This window comes from Physeter macrocephalus, chromosome 2 (assembly GCF_002837175.3).
Source record: "Physeter macrocephalus isolate SW-GA chromosome 2, ASM283717v5, whole genome shotgun sequence".
Classification (NCBI taxonomy): domain Eukaryota; kingdom Metazoa; phylum Chordata; class Mammalia; order Artiodactyla; family Physeteridae; genus Physeter; species Physeter macrocephalus.
The window spans coordinates 106,961,342-106,985,136 of NC_041215.1; the positions used below are offsets into that span (position 1 = coordinate 106,961,342).

Below are 23,795 nucleotides of genomic sequence, written 5' to 3' on the forward strand. Positions count from 1 at the left end.
GATGATCTGTCCATTGGTGTAAGTGAGGTGTTAATGTCCACCACTATTATTGTGTTACTGTCGATTTCCTCATTTAGAGCTGTTAGCAGTTGCCTTATGTATTGAGGTGCTCCTATGTTGGGTGCATAAATATTTACAATTGTTATATCTTCATCATGGATTGATCCCTTGATCGTTATGTAGTGTCCTTCTTTGTCTCTTGTAATAGTCTGTATTTTAAAGTCTATTTTGTCTGATATGAGAATTGCTACTCTGCTTTCTTCTGATTTCTATTAGCATGGAATATCTTTTTCCATCTCCTCACTTTCAGTCTGTATGTGTCCCTAGGTCTGAAGTGGGGCTCTTGTAGACAGCATATATACGGGTCTTGTTTTTGTATCCATTCAGCCAGTCTGTGTCTTTTGGTGGGAGCATTTAATCCATTTACATTTACGGTAATTATCAATATTTATGTTCCTATTACCATTTTCTTAATGTTCTGGGTTTGTTGTTGTAGGTCTTTTTCGTCTCCAGTGTTTCCTGCCTAGAGAAGTTCCTTTAGCATTTGTTGTAAAGCTGGTTTGTTGGTGCTGAATTCTCTTAGCTTTTGCTTGTCTGTAAAGGTTTTAATTTCTCTGTCGAATCTGAATGGGATCCTTGCTAGGTAGAATAATCTTAGTTGTAGGTTTTTCCCTTTCATCACTTTAAATGTGTCCTGCCACACCGTTCTGGCTTGCAGAATTTCTGCTGAAAGATCAGCTGTTAACCTTATGGGGATTCCCTTGCGCTTCCTGGAGTTGATTAACTATTTCCTTTCCCGTATTAGGGAACTTTTCAACTATAATCTCTTCAAATATTTTCTCAGTCTCTTTCTTTTTCTCTTCTTTTTCTGGGACCCCTATAATTCGAATGTTGGTACGTTTAATGTTGTCCCAGAGGTCTCTGAGACTGTCCACAGTTCTTTTCATTCTTTTTCTTTATTCTGCTCTGCAGTAGTTATTTCCACTATTTTATCTTCCTGGTCACGTATCTGTTCTTGTGCTCCAGTTATTGTGCTATTGATCCCATCTAGAGTATTTTTAATTTCATTTATTATGTTCATCGTTGCTTGCTTCCTCTTTATTTCTTCTCGGTGGTTGTTAAATGGTTCTTGCATTTTCTCTATTCTATTTCCAAGATTTTGGATCATCCTAACTATCCTTATTCTGAATTCTTTTTCAGGTGGACTGCCTTTTTCCTCTTCATTTGTTAGGTCTGGTGGGTTTTTACCTTGCTCCTTCATCTGCTGTGTGTTTTTCTGTCTTTTCATTTTGCTTACTGTGTTTGGGATCTCCTTTTTGCAGGCTGCAGGTTTGTAGTTCCCGTTGTTTTTGGGGTCTGTCCCCAGTGGCTAAGGTTGGTTCAGTGGGTTGAGTAGGTTTCCTGGTTGGGGAGACTAGTGCCTGTGTTCTGGTGGATGCGGCTGGATCTTGTCTTTCTGGTGGGCAGTTAGGTCCACGTCTGGTGGTGTGTTTTGGGGGGTCGTTGGCCTTATTATGATTTTAGGCAGCCTCTCTGCTAATGGATGGGGCTGTGTTCCTGTCTTGCTAGTTGTTTGGCATAGGGTGTCCAGCACTGTAGCTTGCTGGTCGTTGAGTGAAGCTGGGTCTTGGAGTTGAGATGGAGAACTCCGGGAGATTTTCGCTGTTTGATATTACGTGGAGCTGGGAGGTCTCTTGTGGACCAGTGTCCTGAAGTTGGTTCTCCCACCTCAGAGGCACAGCCCTGATGCCTGCTTGGAGCATCAAGAGCCTTTAATCCACATGGCTCAGAATAAAAGGGAGAAAATATAGAAAGAAAGAAAGGAAAGAAAGAAAGAGAAAGAAAGAAAAAAATAAAGTAGGATAAAATAAAATAAAGTTATTAGAATAAAAAATAATTATCAAGAAGAAAAATCTTGAAAAGTTAAAAAAAAAAAAAAACACGGGACGGTCAGAACCCTAGGACAAATGGTGAAAACAAAGCTATACAGACAAAATCTCACACAGAAGCATACACACTCGCAAAAAGAGAAAAAGGGGAAAAAATAATATATCTTGCTCCCAAAGTCCTCCTCAATTTGGGATGATTCGTTGTCTATTCAGGTATTCCACAGCTGCAGGGTACATCAAGTTGATGGTGGAGCTTTAATCCATTGCTTCTGAGGCTGCTGGGAGAAATTTCCCTTTCTCTTTGTTTGCATAGCTCCTGGGGTTCAGCTTTGGATTTGGCCCCGCCTCAGCGTGGTCGCCTGAGGGCGTCTGCTCTTCGCTCAGACAGGAGGGGGTTAAAGGAGCTGCTGATTCTGAGGCTCTGGCTCACTCAGGCCAGCGGAAGGGAGAGGCACGGAGTGCGGGGCGAGCCTGCGGTGGCAGAAGCCGGCATGACGTTGCACCAGCCTGTGGTGCGCTGTGCGTTTTCCCGGGGAAGTTGTCCCTGGATCACGGGACCCTGGCAGTGGCGGGCTGCACAGGCTCCCGGGAGGGGAGGTGTGGAGAGTGACCTGTGCTCGCACACAGGCTTCTTGTTGGCTGCAGCAGCGGCCTTAGCGTCTCATGCCCGTCTCTGGGGTCACCCTGGCAGTGGCGGGCTGCACAGGCTCCCGGGAGGGGAGGTGTGGAGAGTGACCTGTGCTCGCACACAGGCTTCTTGTTGGCTGCAGCAGCAGCTTTAGCATCTCATGCCCGTCTCTGGGGTCCGCGCTGATAGCCGCAGCTCGCGCCCGTCTCTGGAGCTCCTTTAAGCGGCGCGCTTAATCCCCTCTCCTCATGCCGCAGGAAGCAAAGAGGGAAGAAAAGGTCTCTTGCCTCTTCGGCAGCTCCAGACTTGTCCCGGACTCCCTCCTGGCTAGCCGTGGTGCACTAACCCCTTCAGGCTGTGTTTACTCCGCCAACCCCAGTCCTCTTCCTGGGATCCGACGGAAGCCCGAGCCTCAGATCCCAGCCCCTGCCCGTCCCGGCGGGTGAGCAGACAAGCCTCTGGGGCTGGTGAGTGCCGGTCAGCACCGATCTTCTGCGGGAATCTTTCCGCTTTGCCCTCCGCACCCTGTTGCTGTGCTCTCCTCCGTGGCTCGGTAGCTTCCCCCTCTGCCACCAGCAGTCTCCGCCTGTGAAGGGGCTTCTAGTGTGTGGAAACCTTTCCTCCTTCACAGCTCCCTCCCACTGTTGCAGGTCCCATCCCTATTTTTTTTGTCTCTGTTTATTCTTTTTTCTTTTGCCCTACCCAGGTACGTGGGGAGTTTCTTGCCTTTTGGAAGGTCTGAGGTCTTCTGCCAGCATTCAGTGGGTGTTCTATAGGAGCAGTTCCACGTGTAGTTGTATTTCTGATGTATCTGTGGGGAGTAAGGTGATCTCCGCGTCTTACTCTTCCACCATCTTCTCTCCGCTCTCCCCACAGTCTTGATTATAGTACTTTTGTAGTTTTGAAATTTTGATATATGTGTCCTCCAACTTTGTCCTTTAAAAAAAAAAATTTATTTATTTATTTACTTTTGGCTCTGTCAGGTCTTAGTTGTGGCATGCAGGCTCTTTGTTGCAGCATGCTGGCTTCTTTCTGTTTGTGGCACGTGGGCTCTCTAGTTGTGGTGCGAGGGTTCAGTAGTTGCGGCGCGCAGGCTTAGTTCCTCCACCAGGGACTGGACCCGCGTTCCCTGCATTGGAAGGCGGATTCTTAACCACTAGGCCACAAGGGAAGTCCCCCAACTTTGTTCTTTTTCAAGATTATTTCAGCTACCCTGCATCCCTTGAATTTCCATATGAATTTTTGGATGCCTTGTTAATTTCTGCCAAAAAGGCTGCTGGGATTTTGACTGGGATTATATTGAATCTGTAGATAAACTTGGGGAGCCATGTTAATTACATTAAGTCTTCTGATAAATGAACATGTGATGGCTTTCCACTTAATTAGTTCTTCTTTATTTTAATAACGTTTTGTAGTTTTCAGTGTCTAAGTCTTATACTTCTATTTTTAAAATGATTTCTAAGTATTTTATTCTTTTTGATCCTATTGTAAATGGAGTTGATTTCTTAATTTCATTTTTGGATTGTTTATTACTATATATACAATTGATTTTGTATATTGATCTTATGTATTACTGAAATTTAAATTAATTGAAATTCAATTTAAATTTTACCTTTGTACTACCTACCTTTCAAGTGCTCAGTAGCCACAGGTGCCTAGTGACTGCCACATTGAATTACACAGATTTGATTATTTCCAACATTGTAATTCTTTTCAATGTCTACACCCTCCCACCCCACCAAAAAAAAAAAGTACCACCTTTACTTCTGATTTCCCTCTGTCTGGAGACTCTTTCAACTTTTATGTTTCTTCTGATTTTTACCTCCACGTGTCCATGTACATGTTGCTATTTTTAAAGTTTTAGATAATTCTGCTATGAGAATTGGTGACTTCACTTTCCTATACTTTTCCCCATCTTTTCAACATAACTTCTTAGCAGTTTGGATTTATTTTGTCCATTATATCTATGTAAATATTCACAGCTGAATCATACAGTGGACTGGTGATTTTATTTCCTAAGCAAAATTTTCTTTTCCTTGGGGCTAATAATTACCTCACTTCTTCGAAGGCTTAATTACTTATGTATCTATCTCTGTTTCATCTCTAAATTTTCCTCTGGATGTGTAAATCTTATCTCAATATATTAAAGCATATTAGTGATCCATCAGTTGTCAAAAACTGTGAAGGATCTGAAATTTAACCCTATTTTCAACCTAACAGGCTAGCTAGCCACAGTTTTATGGTTGCTGTGGCAGGAGACATGAGACTCCTGTGTCAGAGACGTAAGACTTTATTACAGCAATAACATTAGCCAGAGTATCATTTTTCCTAAAACCCCTGATTTTCAGTGGGGAAAATCCTTATTTTCACTTATTATTATTCCTAAATAATATTCCTAAAACCTCTGATCTCAGTGTGACATGAGGAAGTCCAGGTGATATCTGCACATGCAGTGGGTTGCATTATTGGGAGGAACCCTGAATTTAGGGAACCTGAATCTTTTACGTAGGTCAGTAAAAATACCTGCCCTTTGCTCCAGAGGGAGATATTCTTTATCTTCTAAGACTGTTTTCTGTACAAACATACTTGGAAAGATAGTCGAACAAAGGCCATCAGTGCCTCTGCTCACCGCAATGTACAAAATGCAGAAGAACCGTGGAGAATTGTCTCCCAATATCAGTTCTGTTTCCTCCCCCAGGAAGCATATTTCTTGGAGCCCTTGGCCGTTTTTCTCCAATATGGATTGTATGAATTATTAACCCAGCTGTCATCTCAGAAATTTTCTTTGCCATTGGTCTTTGATTTTCCTTTGCCTCTTTGATGTAGATTCTATTTTCTGGATTCCATGCTTCCTCCTTTCTTGCCTTTCTGTTTTAAGAATGTACATCCTCCAGTGCTTCCTGAGAAAGGGTACATGGAAAGTTAAAAAAAAAAAAAAGTGTGCTGAAAATCTTATTCAACTTTCACTAGATTGATGGTTTGATTGGTAAAGAATTATAGGTTGGAAATAATTTTCTCTCAGATTGTAAAGACATTCTTCTATTTTCTACATTTTCTGTTAGCTTTTGGTGTTGCTTTTGAGAAGTCAGGTGCCATTTTGCTTCCTGATTTTTTTTTTTTTTGTATATGTTTTTTTTTTCTCTCCCTGTCTGGAGGCTTGTAGGATCATTTATTCCTCATGATGATGTTTTTTGCTATTGGTCTTTTTCCATCAATTGTACTAAGCATTTGATGAGTACATTTAGTGGAGTCTTATATTCTTTAACTCTGAAAAATTGTATGATGTTTCTGCTTTGTTTTCTCTTTTTGGGTTTTTATTAGTCAGGTTTGGACCTCTTGGGTTGAGTTTCTAAAATTGTTTTCCCTTTTTTGTGGTTTTATATTCTTTTAAAATGTCTCTTTGCTGTTTTTCACAGTGGCTGCACCAATTTACATTCCTACTAATAGTGTACAAGGATTCCCTTTTCTCCACATCCTTGCCAACATTTGTTATTTGTGGTCTTTTTTTTTTTTTCCTTTTTTTTGGATGATAGCCATTCTGATAGGTGTAAGGTGATATCTCATTGTGGTTTTGATTTGCATTTCTGTGAATGATTAGTGATGTTGAGCATCTTTTCATGTGTCTGTTGACCATTTGTATGTCTTCTTTGGAAAAAAGTCTATTCAGGTCTTCTGCCCATTTTTAATTGGGTTTTTTCAATACTGAGTTGTATGAGCTGTTCATATATTTTGGATATTAACTCCTTATCAGTCATGTATTTGCAAATATTTTCTCCCATACTTGAAATGTGTTTAAAAAGGCAACTGGGTAGGGCTTCCCTGGTGGCGCGGTGGTTGAGAGTCCGCCTGCCGACGCAGGGGATACGGGTTCGTGCCCCGGTCGGGGAAGATCCCACATGCCACGCAGTGGCTGGGCCCGTGAGCCATGGCTGCTGAGCCTGCGTGTCCGGAGCCTGTGCTCCGCAACGGGAGAGGCCACAACAGTGAGAGGCCCGCGTACCGCAAAAAAAAATTTTTTTTTTAAATAAAAAAAAAAAGGCAACTGGGTAAAGGAGAGCATCTTTAAGTAATAAGGAAAGTGTTTTGAAACTTTTGTCTGTTTTAAGAAACAAATTTGATGTCAGATTTACCAGACTTATTTTTTTCTAATCTAAAATAGATATTATTATAAAACTTGTGATCTGTCACTTTTTAGGTAAGCATGTATAGTTGTATCTAAAATGACCTACTTCCAAATTCCAGAAAAGAATCATGGTATTTTATAGCTGAAAACGATGTAATAGTCTAGACTTTCCAATGTAACAAGTAGTAACTGATTTCTTGAGAGTATAAGTGAGTTATTTATGACCTGGTAAGATAGTAGCAGAGCTAGAATAAGAACCCAAATGCCCTATCTTTGCTATTATCCTAATCATTTTCTAGAAACCTCACTTTGGCTTTAGTGATAAGTTTTCCTGAAATAGCCAACCACAATCTCAGCAAATAACTTTATTTTTTGAATCTCGAAAAGATTAGTCTGTGATCTTTTGTCTTATTTCTAAAGTAACCTTCTTTTTCTCTCCACTGATACTTTAGGGGTGGAGGTGAATATCAAGTTTATCTGCCTGAGTTGTTTCCAATTAGCATATACATAGGTTGTCTAGGTAGATGACATAACTATTTTAAAGATGCCGTGTTACTGAGAACTGAAGCCAGTATATATTAAGCTATTAAAAGTAACAGTTTTAAGTGTTGTAGGATTCGTTGGCTTCAATTGACAGAAACTCAATTTGAAAAAGCTTTTTTAAACTTTTCCTCTTGGTGTTTAATACGAAAAGCAAAGCAAAAGGTCCAGATTTTCCTTTTCAAGCATCAGTGAATATCAGCTTAGAATAATGTTCTTTTCCATAATGATGCTCCTTCAGGCAACAGGGAACCTTGCTAACTTGTCAGTTCCAACAGTTGGTGTAAGATCATCTGATCATAAGAAACCCGTGAAGCATTCTGTTCCTTCAGCTGAGTTTGGTGTAGACTTCCTTATTACTGAATAAATCTTGCTCAGTTTTTAAGTCTGTGGCATAGGTTTGCAGGGTCAACAAAACACTGTCCCCAAGAAGCTGTCTCCATGATGTTTTGAGTTTAGTGACACTTGTGATTGTCAGGCTGTCCTCTTCCCTTTTATCATCTCCCCATCCATCCTGGTCTTTAAACTCTCTGAACTCCTCAGCAGGCGTGCACTGTACCTTGAGTGTGGTGGTCAGTTCCTCTTCAGTCAGCACCTCCTCCTGCCCAATCACAAATAACAAAAATGTGAATGTATTAGTTACTAACTAAATGTGAAAAAGCAGGAATGGCTGGCATCAAGGACTCGAACTCATTTCTGTTTCTTTCTGCATGTTGGCTTTGTCCTTTCAGATAGGCATACTCCATGTACTGTGAGATAGCCTTACATATGTTTCAGACTTCATACATCTGAGATAAGAGGAAAGGAAAGTTCTCTCTTCTAGAATCAGTTGGAAAAAATCCAGAGATGTATCTGTGTTTCTCTGGAAGAAAATCACTGTGGCCTAGAATGGGCAAAAGTATTAGAATTGGCCTAGTGTAGGTCACAGCCTAGGTTTGAGGTAGAGAGAAGTTTCTTTTCTCTTTTTAATCAAGATGGAAGGAATGTTCCTTAGATAAAAATGCGATCTGCTATGACACGTTAAATACAATTTTTCAGTCTTTTACATATGTCTTTATATTTCCCTCAATCCCATATGAACTTATCTTCTAATTCCCAAGCAGATAGATGAATTTTCACTGATTACATTTTCACTTGACTTCCTATGAATGACATCTTAATTTTATCAGTAAAAATGTCTCCAGATCACATTTCGAGATAGAAAACCCTCTTGGGAAGGTTCTTAATAGCAGGCTTACATCATTTATAATTGCTACATGATAACTTACAAATCATAGGGAGCTTTGTTTTTGATCTAAGTTCTTGCCTGTTCTTTTTTCTGGCTCTGTGTGTGGAGGAGTGGTGTGTGTGGGGATAGGGTGGGCGTGGATAGGCATCTTCCTATTGATACTTTGGGTCTTTTAAAACTCTACCCACTGAAAAATTTTAGAGAATTCCACCTATAGTTTCTCTCATTTGTAGAATCTACACAAAGATCCCAAATTCATACTTTGCTTGATCTGAAAGAATTAACCTTTTTCATCTGTTTAGTTAGAACAGTGTATAGCTTATATTCTTATATAAGAATATATAAGATAGAATAACTTTTCTATCTGTTAGAAAAGTTCCAGAGAAGACTCTTACTGGCTTAACTTGAATCAATGTCCTCTAAATCAGACAGTGTCCAAAGGATTGGTGTACTTTAGGTAAGCTTGGGTCTTGTGTCCATACCTGTGGCATGGGGAAGGTGGAGGGAGAATGGGAGTCAACTGCCACGAACTGAATTTGCCAAGTGAATGCAGAATTCTTTAACCAGAAAAAACAGTAACAGATGCTGAACAAGAAAGAGATAATACTATCTTTAATACTGCTTTCCTGCACTGAGTTATTTTTTATTTGTTTGTTTGTTTTGGCCAGGAGACAGTGTAGAAGATGACTATAAAGGAAAACAGAATGAAAGCAAACAGAAAGGCAGAGCCTGTTGTGTTTTTGTTTTTGTTTTTTGGCTGCTTTGGGTCTTTGTTGCTGCACGCAGGCTTTCTCTAGTTGCGGCGAGCGGGGGCTACTCTTGGTTGCAGTACGCGGGCTTCTCATTGCAGTGACTTCTCTTGTTGTGGAGCATGGTCTCTAGGCACGTGGGCTTCAGTAGTTGCAGCACACAGGCTCAGAAGTTGCGGCACACGGGTCCTAGAGTGTATAGGCTTCAGTAGTTGAGGTGCGTGGGCTCAGTAGTTTGGGCGTGCAGGCTCTCGGGTGGGTGGGCTTCAGTAGTTGTGGCGTGCAGGCTCAGTAGTTGTGGCGCACGGGCTTAGCTGCTCCGCAGCATGTGGGATCTTCCCGGACCAGGGATCAAACCCGTGTCCCCTGCATTGGCAGGTGGATTCTTTTTTTTTTTTTTTTCTGTCGCGGGCCTAGCTGCTCCGCAGCATGTGGGATCTTCCCGGACCAGGGATCAAACCCGTGTCCCCTGCATTGGCAGGTGGATTCTTTTTTTTTTTTTTTTCTGTTCGCGGGCCTCTCACTGTTGTGGCCTCTCCTGTTGCGGAGCACAGGGTCCGGACACACAGGCTCAGCGGCCATGGCTCACGGGCCCAGCCGCTCCGTGGCATGTGGGATCTTCCCCAACCGGGGCACGAACCCATATCCCCTGCATCGGCAGGCGGACTCCCAACCACTGCGCCACCAGGGAAGCCCGGCAGGTGGATTCTTAACCACTGTGCCACCAGGGAAGTCCCATAAACAGTTTTTAATACTAAATATCTTATGATATAGTTGTGCCAAATTTATGTAACTCTTTTCCTGTTGTTGGACATTTATATGGTTTCAAATTATTTGTGTAAGAGGATATTAAATGAGACTTTATTTTGTTGTCTTGGTGTTATAGTTCAGGTTCCAAAGTTGAGAACAATATTTAACAATTACCTCTGTATTTTAATAAAGGCTGTTATGTTACTCATATAGGACCTGCTGAGAGATGAGACTGCTTTTCATCCCCTTATTCTCTGTATATCCATAAATATACATATACATAGCAATATATATCCATTCATTTACATATGTGTATGTAAACGAATAAAGATTTCTTATAAGAGGGTGGTAGAAGTGCTGTGCTTCTCCCTCATATCCACGTACATCAGGAGAGGTTTATGAAAATCAGTCATAGAAATTGGGGTTGTCTACTAAAAAGGAGGATTGAGATTTCATCCCCAGTTTGAGGTTTGCTAATCTGTAGAAATGCTTGAGCTGTGCACAGGGAGCGAGATCTGAGTAGATCCTGACTCTAGAGTGAACTGGGCTTGATATGGGAGTAGGCATGAAAATTGTTGCCTGACATTTCTTTTTTTTCTGTTGCTGCATTGGGTCTTCGTTGCGGTGAGCAGGGGCTACTCTTAGCTGCGGTGCGCGGGCTTCTCACTGTGGTGGCTTCTCTTGTTGTGGAGCACAGGCTCTAGGCACGCGGGCTTCAGTAGTTGTGGCACGCGGGCTCTAGAGTGCAGGCTCGGTAGTTGTGGCTCACGGGCTTAGTTGCTCCGCGGCATGTGGGATCTTCCCACACCAGGGCTCGAACCCATGTCCCCTGCATTGGCAGGTGGATTCTTAACCACTGCGCCACCAGGGAAGCCCTGCCTGACTTTTCTTGAGAAAATTCTGAAGGTTAAATCCTACTTGAATGGAGCAAAGAGAGGAAGCTGTATTGGGAGGACCTAGTACTTCTAGAGTTTGGAGGGGCAAAAATACTGATTTTTTTTCCTCTATGGGCTAAATAAGTAGAACAGAAGGTAGCTGGGATAGAGCTGTCTTATAAGAATGTTGGTTGTAGGGTTTTTATTTTAGATCAGTTTTAGTTTTACAGAAAAAATGGAATACAGAGTGTTCTCATATACCCCTAAACCCCTACACCCAGTTGCCCCTTTTATTAACATCCTGCACTAGTGTGGTACATTATCAAAGCTGAACCAATATTGTAATTATTAACTAAAGTCTGTAGTTTACATTAGGGTTTGCTTTCAGTGTTTCACATTCTATGAGTTTTGACAAATGTATAGTGACATGTACCCACCATTACAGTATTATACAGAATAGTTTCACCGCCCTAAAAATCTCCTGGGTTCCACCTATTTATCCCTCCCTCCCTTTCCACAAACTCCTGGCAACCACTGATCTTTTTTTCCTGTCTCCATAATTTTGCCTTTTTCAGAATGTCATATAGTTAAACTCATACAGTATGTAGCATTTTCAGATTGGCTTCTTTCACTTAGTAATATACATTTATTATTCCTCCATGTCTTTTCATGGCTTGATAGCTCATTTCTTTTTAGTGCTAAATAGTATTCAGTTGTTTGATGTACCACAGTTTATTTCTCCACCTACTCAAGGACATCTTGGTTGCTTTTAAGTTTTGGCAATTATAATAAAGCTTCTATAAATATCTATATATAGGTTTTTGTGTGGACATAAGTTTCCAGCTCTTTTAGGAAAATACCAAGTGCTGGATCATATGATAAGAGTATCCTTGTGCAAAATTTGTATAAACATAAATTTTCAGCTCATTTGAGTAAATACTGAGGAGCATGGTTACTGCATCATATGGTAAGAGTGTATTTAGTTTTGTAAGAAACTGCCAAACTGTCTTCCAAAGTGGCTGTACCATTCTGCATTCCCACCAGCAATGAGTGAGAGTTCTCCTCCCACTTCCTCTCCAGCATTTGGTGTTTGTCAGTGTTTTGGATTTTAGCTGTTCTAATAGGTGTGTAGTGCTATCTTGTTTTAGTTTGCAATTCCCTCATGACATATAATGTTGAATCTTTTCATATGCTTATTTGCCATCTGTATATCTTCTTTGGTGAGGTATCTGTTCAGATCTCTTGCCCATTAAAAAATTTGATTGTTTTCTTATTGTTGAGTTTTAAGAGTTCCATGCGTATTTCGGATGCTGGTTCTTTATCAAATATGTTTTGTAGATATTTTAAACCAGTTTGTGGCTCGTCTTTTCAATATAACTGTTGTTTACAGAGTTGGTTTTAAATTTTCTGTCTTAAATTTGTGTATTTAAATTTACATGTTTGTTACCCTGTTGGGTGTAGGGTTTTGATTTGCTTGTTTATATTTTGAAGCTTTATTATATTATTTTAAAACTTTTATAATATAGCAGTTTTGGAGATCGTAGTTGTCCTTCCTGACCATTGCTTTATATTTAAAAGATTTTCTACATCTGGAGATCAGGTAACATAAAAAGTTCTATCATTTATTGAGCTCTTCTATTGTGCCAAGTTCTGTGCTAAATTCTTGGCATACGTGATCTCGTTTAACCCCCCATTTTCTGTTTTTCACTTTCTGAGATAAATATGTCTTTTTTTTTTTTTTTTTAGTAAGATAGAATTGAGAATGGTTTTTTTAAAAAAATACATTTATTTATTTATTTATGGCTGCATTGGGTCTTTGTTGCTGAGTGCGGGCTTTCTCTAGTTGCGGCGAGCGGGGTCTACTCTTTGTTGCGGTGCGTGGGCTTCTCATTTTGGTGGCTTCTCTGGTTGCGGAGCACAGACTCTAGGCACGTGGGCTTCAGTAGTTGTGGCACGCGGGCTCTAGAGCACAGGCTCAGTAGTTGTGGCAGGCGGGCTCTAGAGCACAGGCTCAGTAGTTGTGGCACGCGGGCTCTAGAGCACAGGCTCTGTAGCTGTGGTGCATGGGCTTAGTTGCCCCACGGCATGTGGGATCTTCCCGGACCAGGGCTCGAACCCGTGTCCCCTGCATTGGCAGGCGGATTCTTAAGCACTGTGCCACCAGGGAAGCCCTGAGATAAATACGTCTTATCTTCATGTCTCTCTCTTTTTTTTTTTCATCTGTCTCTTTTTATATCCACAAATCTCTCTGCCCTCTTCATTTTTATATATTGCCCTGCCTCATACTTCAGAGATTAAAGCTACTAGACTAAATCTTCATCTTCCCAGATTAAAATCTATAAACCTTTTAACTGCAGCAACTTTCTCCTTTTTCTTTTTTCCAAAGACGGCAGTTTCTAAAACAACTGTCCTCCTCCAGTCAAAGACTAGTCACTCCATTTGAGCTCTCCCCTTCTCAAATATTTTGTTCCTTTCCTTAAACCCTTTTGCCTCTTCCACCTTTCCTGTCTCATTAGATTGTTTATCTCAGCATGTAAAACTGCTCTGGTATTTTCCACCTTAAAATAAACCTTTCTTTAACTCTATATTCTCTTCTAGCTGGTTCCATTTCTCTAATTTGCTGTATGGCCAAACATTTTACAAAGTGTTGTCTATATGTGCTTTCTTCAATTCTTCTTTTCTTTTTTTCTTTTTAATTTCAAAAAAATATTTTTAATCGGAGAATGAAAGCTCCCAAACAAGGAAAAGGTAATGGAACGTATAACACCCAGGATGGACATGCTGGGTCCAGGTGTATAGTGAAGAGAGGACAGTTTCATAAGGTGAATTCCCAGAGAACGTGGGATAAAGAGTGAGGGAGGTGACTCAACCACCGACACATGTGGGAGCATCAGACTGAAAGCCACAAGGCCACCCTCTCCACCCAGGAGAGGCCTGCCACCCGCCACCTCCTCCACTCAGTACTCATGCTGGTATGTGCTTAGTCATCTGGCATACAGGAGACACTCAATACAAGTCGGGTGTTGTAGGATTTCAGAATGAAAGAGAAATCATGAAGCAGTTGTAAATACCAACAGGACCTGTTCAGGTGAGAATTAGAAACAGTTTGCCCTAGGGGCAGCATTTTTTTGTGCCAGAGTCAGCATGGGCCTTATGGGAGTGGGGAGGATGGACCTCTAAACTACACCCTTAGAAAGGCTCCAGAAGGATGTCCTCAGGTGGTGAGAGCCGGCATTGGCACTTGAAGGAAGAAGGAGATTGTCAGACTGGTCCTCCTTCCAGGCACCTCTTCTCCCTCTGGCCCCCTTCCACGGACCCTGCCCCACAACATATACACATTCAGCTCCTCTTCTTCCTTGGGCTCTCCCATTCCCATCACCATGTTCCTCAAGGGCAGGTCCTCCTGCCAGAGCAGGAATTCAGGGCCTCCAGCTAGCTCCAGATACCCATGACCAGATTCTACTGCAGCTCAAGCTGTATTACCCCCAACTCCCCGCCATGTGCTCTCTGCTTCACCTGGTTTTTGCTCCTCCCAGGAGACCTGATTCCGTGGTTCCTTGGCTGGGCAAACTGTGTACATCCTGTCTCACCCTAGACATCTGTGCATCCAGATCAGACTCATCTTTCCAAGGCAAGCACAAATGATCCCCTTGGGGGAAGATCATCCATATTCCTCTGAGGACAGGAGTCCATGTTGATCTGTCCTCTTGTTTGAGGTACTCAAACTTAGTTCTTCCTCCACCTGATAGTCTGTCCCCTGAGGTGTCACTTGTCAAGGTCATTGATGAGCACCATGTTGGATCCATGTCTTTGTTCTCATCTTGTTTTTTTGCTCAGCAGCTTTCAACTCAGCTGAAGGAAAACATTCCTCTGAATATTTTCCTCTCTTAAGTCCATGATTACACATTCCCCAGGCTTTTACCTCACTGGCTGCTCCTTTGTTCTCCCTTCGCTGGCTTCTCTTTAGGAGAGTTCTTCCTCGAAATGTTGGCATGCCCCAGGGATGAATTCTCAGATTTGCATTTATACTCCTCAGGTATCCTCTTCTAGGTTCATGCTGTAAGTACTATCTGTACACCAATGACAAGTGTTTATTTCCCACTCTGACCTCTCTCCTGAGCTTCGGACTCCTACATCCAGCTTTCCCCTTGGTAGTTCCTGTTGTACATCTAAGTGGCATCTCTAATGAACCACGGCTCTGTGGACCTTAGGGCTGCTTTCCCAGCATCCATCTCAATTCTTAAAATTCATTCTGATCTGATTTCTACACTACTACTCAGCTAAAAATGCTTTTTAAAAATTCATCAAGCAATTCCACATTGCCACAGCCATTTACTGGATACTTTTCTGACCTCATCTTTCTTCTTAGTAGCATGACCATGTCGTCCTCTTAAAATAGTTCTTTCTCTTGATTTCTGCAGTCTCCTGGCACGTTCAGTATTACTTTTCCTTTCGTAAGAGTATTTGGCATTCTTGGCATGTGCTTCTCTTTCTTTGTCTACCAAAGCAAGATAACCACAAAGCAAATTTAAAATGATGCAGGTATGTTCTTTAAAACTTTTTTCTTGTTAATTACTTGGTAAAATGGTGCTTTGTTTCTGTCATTTTTTTCCCCCTATCATTTGTGTGGCTGGATGTTTTCCCATGTTCATGTTTGTCTTGTGTTCTTTCCTTGGTGAACTGTCCATGTTTATCTAATTGTGCTTTGCTATTTTTCACTATGACTTGTATGACTCATTCTAATTTGAATGCCATACTTTTTTTTGTAGACTGCATTCTCCATCCAGGAATTTGGAAGCAAATGAATATATTCCCTTTTAGGCATCATAGAAATTAATATTTGAACAATTCTGAAGACATAAGTATATTTCTAATATTTTGTATGGTCTTTTGGCAAAATTTTTCTATTTGTATATAATGATTGGCATATATTTTAGAAGTTATTACTTTAATTTCTGTGAGATTTAGTGATGGGGTCTTTCTTTTCAATTTGGTTTAGTAACAAGATTTTTTGGAATGCAGAATTGAAAGCTCAGTAAATAGGTAATCTAAGAATACTCCCCTCTCCTCAGCCCCATTATTGAGTCAGGTGCTATGACTCTGCCATGACCTTACTAGGTTAATTATATGTGTGATATTTTATTTTAACAATTTTGTGAGAAAGAAAACGGTTAGTTACTATACTAGTCTTAAATTTCAGCACATGTCTCAGTCTTAAAGTAGGGGCAGTTGTGAACTGATGATATGTTAATAATACCAAACTTACATGTGTTCTGGATTCAAGAATCTTTTTCATGCCTCTGTGCCCTTATTTAGGCTGTTTGCTCTGCTGGGAATATCTTCTCTTACTCCTGCTTGGCAGGATTAACTCCATTCTGTGAGACTCCACTTGGATGGTCATCTAAGATAGTGTTCCTAGTTGGATGGCATTCATATCCCTGACCATTCTGCATTGACATTTTCTGTTTTATATGCCTTTCTCTGTTTTGGTCTAAAATCTTCTTGAGTGCAGAGAACGTGTTTCATTTTCATATTCTAGTACATAGTACAATGTCTGTCATGTAATATACATTCAGTCAATAAGGGTTTATTGAAATGAACTGATGAAATTAATCATGGCAGGTCTAGAAGAAATTGTTTAATATTTTAGATAACTGATTGAATGAGAACTTAGTACCTGTACTTTACCTAATGTGGTAATAGTTTATACCCAGAGCAAAAATAATTACATATTTTCCAGGTAGAGTAACAGGCTGGACTAGAGTGGGTGAGAGATTTACTGCTGGAGAAGAGAAAGAAACAGACAGTAGATCTCAAGGGTGTGATCTGTAGAGGAGAATTCTCTCCTGCATGTCCATACACGTCCTTCTTAAATATTATCATGCTTTTCCTGCCCCCTCCCCATTATCTATATACTTAAATCTCTACCAAATCTGTTGTCCTATTAGTAGAAGTGAAAAGGAAAAATAAATAATGGTAGTAACCTAGTGGTAATAATACTACTGTCTTGAGCTGCTCTAGAGGGTGTAACGTTCTTATTGTTCATATTTCTCAGCACCCATCCTAGAACATCAAATTGAAAAACAAGTTTGAACTTTCTTTTTAGGGGTACACAGTAAGGCATGAGTACCATGGATGGTGCCAAAGCTTCTGGAGGTCAAAGAAATCTTTCTATATCACTTCTTCCTCCCCACCCTCACTGCCTATTGGGTGATGGAAGTAACTTTGATTCTCTGGAACATTTTGGTAGATACACTTCAACAGATAATATGTATTGCCTGTGTGTAATGTGATGTGAAGGCATAATACTTACCCTCAAGGTCTTCCCACTAGGGGGCATGGGAGTTTGGGTCAATGAAACATGCACATATTGGGTTGGCCCAAAAGTTCATTTGGGTTTTTCTGTAACACCTTGTGAAAAACCTGAACGAACTTTTTGGCCAGCCCGATATTATGAAGTATGTGCTGTAAATCTGAAAACAAAATCCTGTGGGAATTCTCAGTAAGAAATGATCAGTATCACAATCAGGGATGATAAGGTAGGGGATGGGTTGTTGGTGAAGTTGATGGGTTCAGGTGAAGAAAATAGGCAAAGGCACAAAGGTAAGAAACCAAGGTCTGTTTTGTGAACCGTTAAGTCTAATTAAACTGTAATCTAAGGTTCAAGTAGGGTTGAATGGAAGATAAGTTCTAGGCCATATTAAGGAAGACTGTAAATGATAAGTAAAGGAGTTTTTATCTAAGTAGGTAAGATGAAGCTCTGGGGGCTTCAGAACTGATTTAGAAAGATGAATCTGCAGGACCATGTGTAAGATACGACAATCTGACCTAGAAACTGGTATAGTAGTCCTGGCAAGAGATAACGAGGGCCTGAAGTAGAATGTAGGCAGTAGCAGTTGAAAGAAAGGAAATGATGTGTTGGCACAGATAGAATATAAGGATCATGGCAACGGATTAGGTGTAGGATACAGAGACTTTGAAAATATCTGAGGTGATGGAGTAATAATGTTATTAACAAAAGTAGGAGGAAGTAGTTTTGGGGAAGGTGGTGAGTTATAGATATACTGATAGCACATTATACACGGTGAGGTGCCATGTAAACAGAAATATGGGTTTGGGAGGGATGGAAGTTAAGATGTAAATAGATTTAAAAATTCTGTGCTTGGAAGTGATAGCTAAGGAAGGAATGAAATTTCTTTCTGAGGGTTGCAAGTACAGCAAGAAGAGTAGTCTGAAGACAGAGTCTTTGGGAACATCTCCGTGTAGAGATAAGAAGTCAGTATCATGAGGGAAAGTGAAGAAATAACAAAGTAGGAAGGATTAATCATTGCCTAGGATGGATCTTGGCAATAGGTCACTTTATTCTACGTAAGAATCTTTTCTCATAGGACTATTTGTACTTACCATAGCATACATTATAATATTCCTCTATAAGCGTATGATAATTTTTTCCTTTATCTAAATTTCTTCTTTTTTCAGGAACTTAATCCCATTTAAGTAGGAATATTAGATAACTGGGTTGAGGTGTCATAGTGCCTTTAATGCATGAACTATAACTGTGATAATTAAACTTGGTTGTAGCAAAAGATAAGAATATAGTCACAGGTGTTTACTTATTAGACGTTGTTTAAGAATTACAAAATAACCTCTATTACAGTGCTGTTCACTATTTCTTACATGTAAAATAAGATATTGTCGCTTCTCTATTGTCATTTATAAGGCTTCTAGGTTAAAGTAGCAATTTTGATATCAGTTTTATTGAAATAGGTTCTGTTTGCATTTATTCAGGTTTTTATTCAGCACTTAACTTTATAGGAAAACAATCTCCAACTTAGAATATGTGCTGCTGAAGCAAGCACAAAACTCTAAAACGTAGAATATCAGCTCTTGTAAAGTTAGGTTCTTATAAAACCTTAGTGAATGTACGAGGGTTGACTTATCCATACAGCAGATGTGCAGCAGCCTCAACACTTTAAAGCTTCCTTTGGCGCTTAGAAATAACAAGAAAAATCTCTTGAGCCCAAAATTATTGTTTAAATAAGTGTGCAAATGTAAAATACATTTCAGAAGGATTAAAAAAATTGTTTTGGTGCTCTTATTCCTTACAAATATTCCTTGTTGAGTAGTTGACTAGGACAGAGCACTTAAGGTTTGTTCTTTTGTATTAATGCATGCACTGTGGTTTTACAAAGTAATATAGCTTTACTCTTTCTGATAACGCAAGTATTTATGCCCAAGGTAAAAAAAAAAATTTAGACCATATTAAAAATCATTAAAAGACTCAAATTATATTCCTAACATTCAGAGAAAACTTATGTTAACATTTTGGGCCTTACTTTTTCTGACTTTTTTCTTGTGCTTACATTTATACACAGGCACCTACAAAATTAGGATGATTGTGTTAAGGTACTTTGTAAACAGCTCTCTTTCAATTAGTTATTTCGTAGATATTTTTCCATATCAGTAATACATAACAATACTATTTTCATTACTGCATAAATGTAGTATATGAATGTATTGTTTAATCAGTCTCATGTTTTTTTCTTTTTCACCATTAACTGTCAGTGAACATCCTTGTCTGTGTCTTTTTCTTATTTGACTATTTTTCTAAGGTAAGTTTAGAAGTTTAGAGTGCTGAAGAAGTTTAGAGTCCTAAACGGTGTGGGAGAGGGGAGAGTGGGACATAGTGGACTTGGAACAGTTAATGACTACTCAAAGAGGTAATGACAGTTGTTAGATATAATGATTTATAGTATTAGGAAGTGGTTTTACATTCATTATCTTACTTGATGTTCACAACTGCTTAATATATGACATGCTGTAATAGTAGAACTGACATTAAGATAAAAGGTTTCTGATTCAGACGCTTGTGTACATTCTACTGAACCATAGAGTCTTTCTGTAGAACTGGGGCAAGAAAATGGTGTTTGTCAGCAGTATAGAATATGTAACTTTACAATTGCTTTCCTTTGTAACCTTGGAAATAATCACTTAACCACTTTTTACTGTGTACTCTCCGTTTTTCAAGTAGGGTTTATGATATGTGGCAGGCAGTTCATGTTCCATAGGGTTATAATACTTAAGATGCTTGGGAAGAAAGTGTCCTTTTTATTACTTTTATTTTAATTTATCATTATATATCATGATTATTATCATTTTATTTACTTCATCATTTTAATTTATCATTATTATTTTGTCATTATTACTTTAAACAGACTTTTCTTTATAAATGCATTTTACATGTTAGAGTGAAAGGAAAAGAGGAATTCAGGAAAATAGAAAAATGTACACCAGAATTTACTCATTCAAATCAATGCTACTTTTCCAAGCAGTGACCTTGAGAAGCTATGTACTATACTTGCTGTCATTACTCAAAATATCCATCGGATCTCTTTTTTTTTTTTTAGAAGATGTTGGGTGTAGGAGTTTATTAATTTATTTTATTTATTTTTGCTGTGTTGGGTCTTCGTTTCTGTGTGAGGGCTTTCTCTAGTTGTGGCAAGCGGGGGCCACTCTTCATCACAGTGCGCGGGCCTCTCATTATCGCGGCCTCTCTTGTTGCGGAGCACAGGCTCCAGACGCACAGGCTCAGTAGTTGTGGCTCACGGGCCTAGTTGCTCCGCGGCATGTGGGATCCTCCCAGACCAGGGCTCGAACCCGTGTCCCCTGCATTAGCAGGCAGTTTCTCAACCACTGCGCCACCAGGGAAGCCCCCGGATCTGATTTTTTAAACAACAGCTTCGGGATTTTATTTGCATCTGTACAAAGATGGATCTATTCAACCTGAAAATATTAGTGAAGTCAAGTCAATAATTTAGTTGTTGGGTTTACATGAATACTGATAATTAGTTTTCAAAGCATTTTAAACTAGTGTGTGTAGATTCAGCAACATAATGGTTTTGATGAGTATTTTTGAAGATTAGATTGATAGAATGGGTTATCTTTCAAGTAATGATTGTTGGTTTGTTTTTCTAGTCAGCAGATAAGCAGCGAGCCCTAGAAGAAACCAAAGCCTACACCACCCAGTCCTTAGCAAGTGTTGCCTATCTGATAAATACCTTGGCCAACAATGTCCTGCAGATGCTGGATATCCAGGCGTCCCAACTTCGAAGGATGGAGTCTTCAATCAATCATATTTCACAAGTGAGACCACACTGTTTTCCTATTTTGCCTATGAGGTACACGTAATAAACACAGGCAATCTGTAACGCTGGCAGCCTTTATTATGTGAGTTGACTCACATGTATGATTTGGAAAATACAAACTCAGTAGTAGGTTGTTTTTTGTTTCTTTTTGTCTAGTGATTATCTTCTCTGTGATTTTGATAGGGAAGTATACTTTGTTTATTTTAAACATCTTTTAAAAAAAATTTATTTATTTTTGTCTGCGTTGGGTCTTTGTCGCTGTGCGTGGGCTTTCTCTAGTTGTGGTGAACGGGGGCTACTCTTTGTTGTGCGCGGGCTTCTCATTGCGGTGGCTTCTCTTGTTGCAGAGCATGGGCTCTAGGCGCGCAGGCTTCAGTAGTTGTGGCACACAGGCTCCAGTAGTTGCGGCACATGGGCTCTAGAGCACAGGCTCATTAGTTGTGGTGCACGGGCTTAGTTGCTCCATGACATGTGGGATCATCCTGGACCAGGGCTCGAACTTGTGTCCCCTGCATTGGCAGGTGGATTCTTAACCACTGCACCACCAGGGAAGTCCCTAAACATCTTTTTAAAAATTTATTTATTTATTTATTTATTTATTTTTGCGGTACGCGGGCCTCTCACTGCTGTGGCCTCTCCTGCTGCAGAGCACAGGCTCCGGATGCGCAGGCCCAGCAGCCATGGCCCATGGGCCCAGCCACTCCGCAGCATGTGGGATCCCCCCAGACCGGGGCATGAACCCGCGTTCCCCATCGGCAGGCGGACTCTCAACCACTGTGCCACCAGGGAAGCCCCCTAAACATCTTTTAAAAAAAATATTTATTTATTTGGTTGCACCAGGTATTAGTTGCAGCACGGGGGCTCCTTAGTTGCGGCACGTGGGCTCCTTAGTTGTGGCTCCAGGGCTCCTTAGTTGCAGCAGGCAGCCTCCCTAGTTGCGGCTTCCTGGCTCCTTAGTTGTGGCACAAGGGCTCCCCAGTTGTGGCATATGATCTCTTAGTTGTAGCATGCATGTAGGCTATAGTTCCCTGACCAGGAATTGAACCTGGGTCCCCTGCATTGGGAGCTTGGAGTCCTTTCCACTGCACCACCATGGAAGTCCTGGGAAGTCTACTTTAATGGTTTCATTAAAACTCAGTTGTCAAGTTAAAATAATCGGCCTTGAGGTGAGAATTTGCCTGCTTTCTTCCAATTTTTACCGAATTTTACACTTAAAATGTGATAGCTTGATGACTTGTTTAAATGCTTTTTTCTGTTACCTCAGTAATGGAAAGATTAAGTGACCTTATAAAATTATCTTTGTATAGAACTTAGAAAAAGTTAATGTTATACTTTCTCCATTATAAATGTCACAAAGAAAAGAGAAAAAAATAGGAAAACAAACCCTTTCTCCACTACTCAAACTTGTCCTGTTAATATTCTGGTATATTTCCTTTCAATATTTTTTTCTTCTAAATGATTTTTAAAATTTAGCTGGGATTATACTATATATGGAATTTTGAGTTCTGCTCTTTTAACTTACCATTGCAACAAACATCTTCTCATGATGTTATAAGATCTTCATAAACATTTTCAATGGCTACATAATGTTGTATATATATATATATCATAATTTTCATAACCATTCCTATATTTTGGGACCATTTAAAATATTACTACAGTAAAAACCAATTTATAATTGCAAAATACATTTTTAAAAACATTAAAACGAAAAGATTTTGATCTGTCTGCTTCTCTGTTTTTTTTTTTTTTTTTTTTTTTTTTTTGTGGTATGCGGGCCTCCCTCTGTTGTGGCCTCTCCCGTCGCGGAGCACAGGCTCCAGACGCGCAGGCTCAGCGGCCATGGCTCACGGGCCCAGCCGCTCCGCGGCATGTGGGATGGGGCGCGAACCCGGTTCCCCTGCATCGGCAGGCGGACGCGCAACGACTGCGCCACCAGGGAAGCCCCTGTCTGCTTCTCTTTGAAATCTTTGGAACTTTTCTATTTTAGCTCTCTTGCCATTTGAGTAACTTGGTGGTATTCATTTCTGTTTTTAGAACTAAATGATTAGAACGTTCCTGGAATAAAAAGAGTTTTAAAATGTGCATATTACCTTTCTTCATATATCTTAAAAGTTCAAGACTCCTCTAAAATTGACTAATCCATCAATTCTTCAAAGTCTTAGGTTTAATTTATATAATTAAATATAGTCCACATAACCGAATCAGCTATGTAAGGTCTACCTTATATATTTTCTTTTTTTTATTAACATCTTTGTTGGATATAATTGCTTTACAGTGATGTGTTAGTTTCTGCTGTATAACAAAGTGACTCAGCTATACGTATACATATATCCCCATATCTCCTCCCTCTTGCATCTTCCTTCCACCCTCCTTATCCCACCCCTCTAGTTGGACACGGAGCGCTGAGTTGATCTCCCTGTGCTATGCAGCTGCTTCCACTAGCTATCTATTTTACATTTGGTAGTGTATATATATGCACGTGCCACTCTCTCACTTCATCCCAGCTTACCCTTCCCCCTCCCCATGTCCTCAAGTCCATTCTCTACATCTGCGTCTTTATTTCTGTCCTGCCCCTAGGTTCTCCAGAACCAATTTGTTTTTAAAGATTTCATATATATGTGTTGGCATACAGTATTTGTTTTTCTCTTTCTGACTTACTTCACTCTGTATGACAGACTCTAGGTCCATGCACCTCACTACAAATAACTCAATTTCATTTCTTTTTAGGGCTGAGTAATATTCCATTGTATATATGTGCCATGTCTTCTTTATCCTTTCATCTGTCGATGGACACTTAGGTTGCTTCCATGTCCTGGCTATTGTAAGTAGAGCTGCAGTGAACATTGTGGTACATGATTCTTTTTG

The 23,795-nt window shown here is 40.2% G+C and overlaps 1 protein-coding gene across 35 annotated transcripts in view; it reads left to right on the forward strand.

Moving 5' to 3' along the window:
• The window catches only part of ABI2 (abl interactor 2), a 101,189-nt gene that overhangs the window by 15,313 nt on the left and 62,081 nt on the right, over positions 1-23,795 (forward strand). For all 35 annotated transcript variants that reach the window (XR_008619036.1, XR_008619035.1, XM_028481075.2 and 32 more), the window contains exon 2: positions 20,758-20,925. Coding sequence is in view for 33 of the 35 variants with exons in the window: in XM_028481075.2 (XP_028336876.1) it covers positions 20,758-20,925 (168 nt within the window). In the remaining 2 variants the exon portion in view is untranslated. The remainder of the gene's footprint in view (positions 1-20,757; positions 20,926-23,795) is intronic.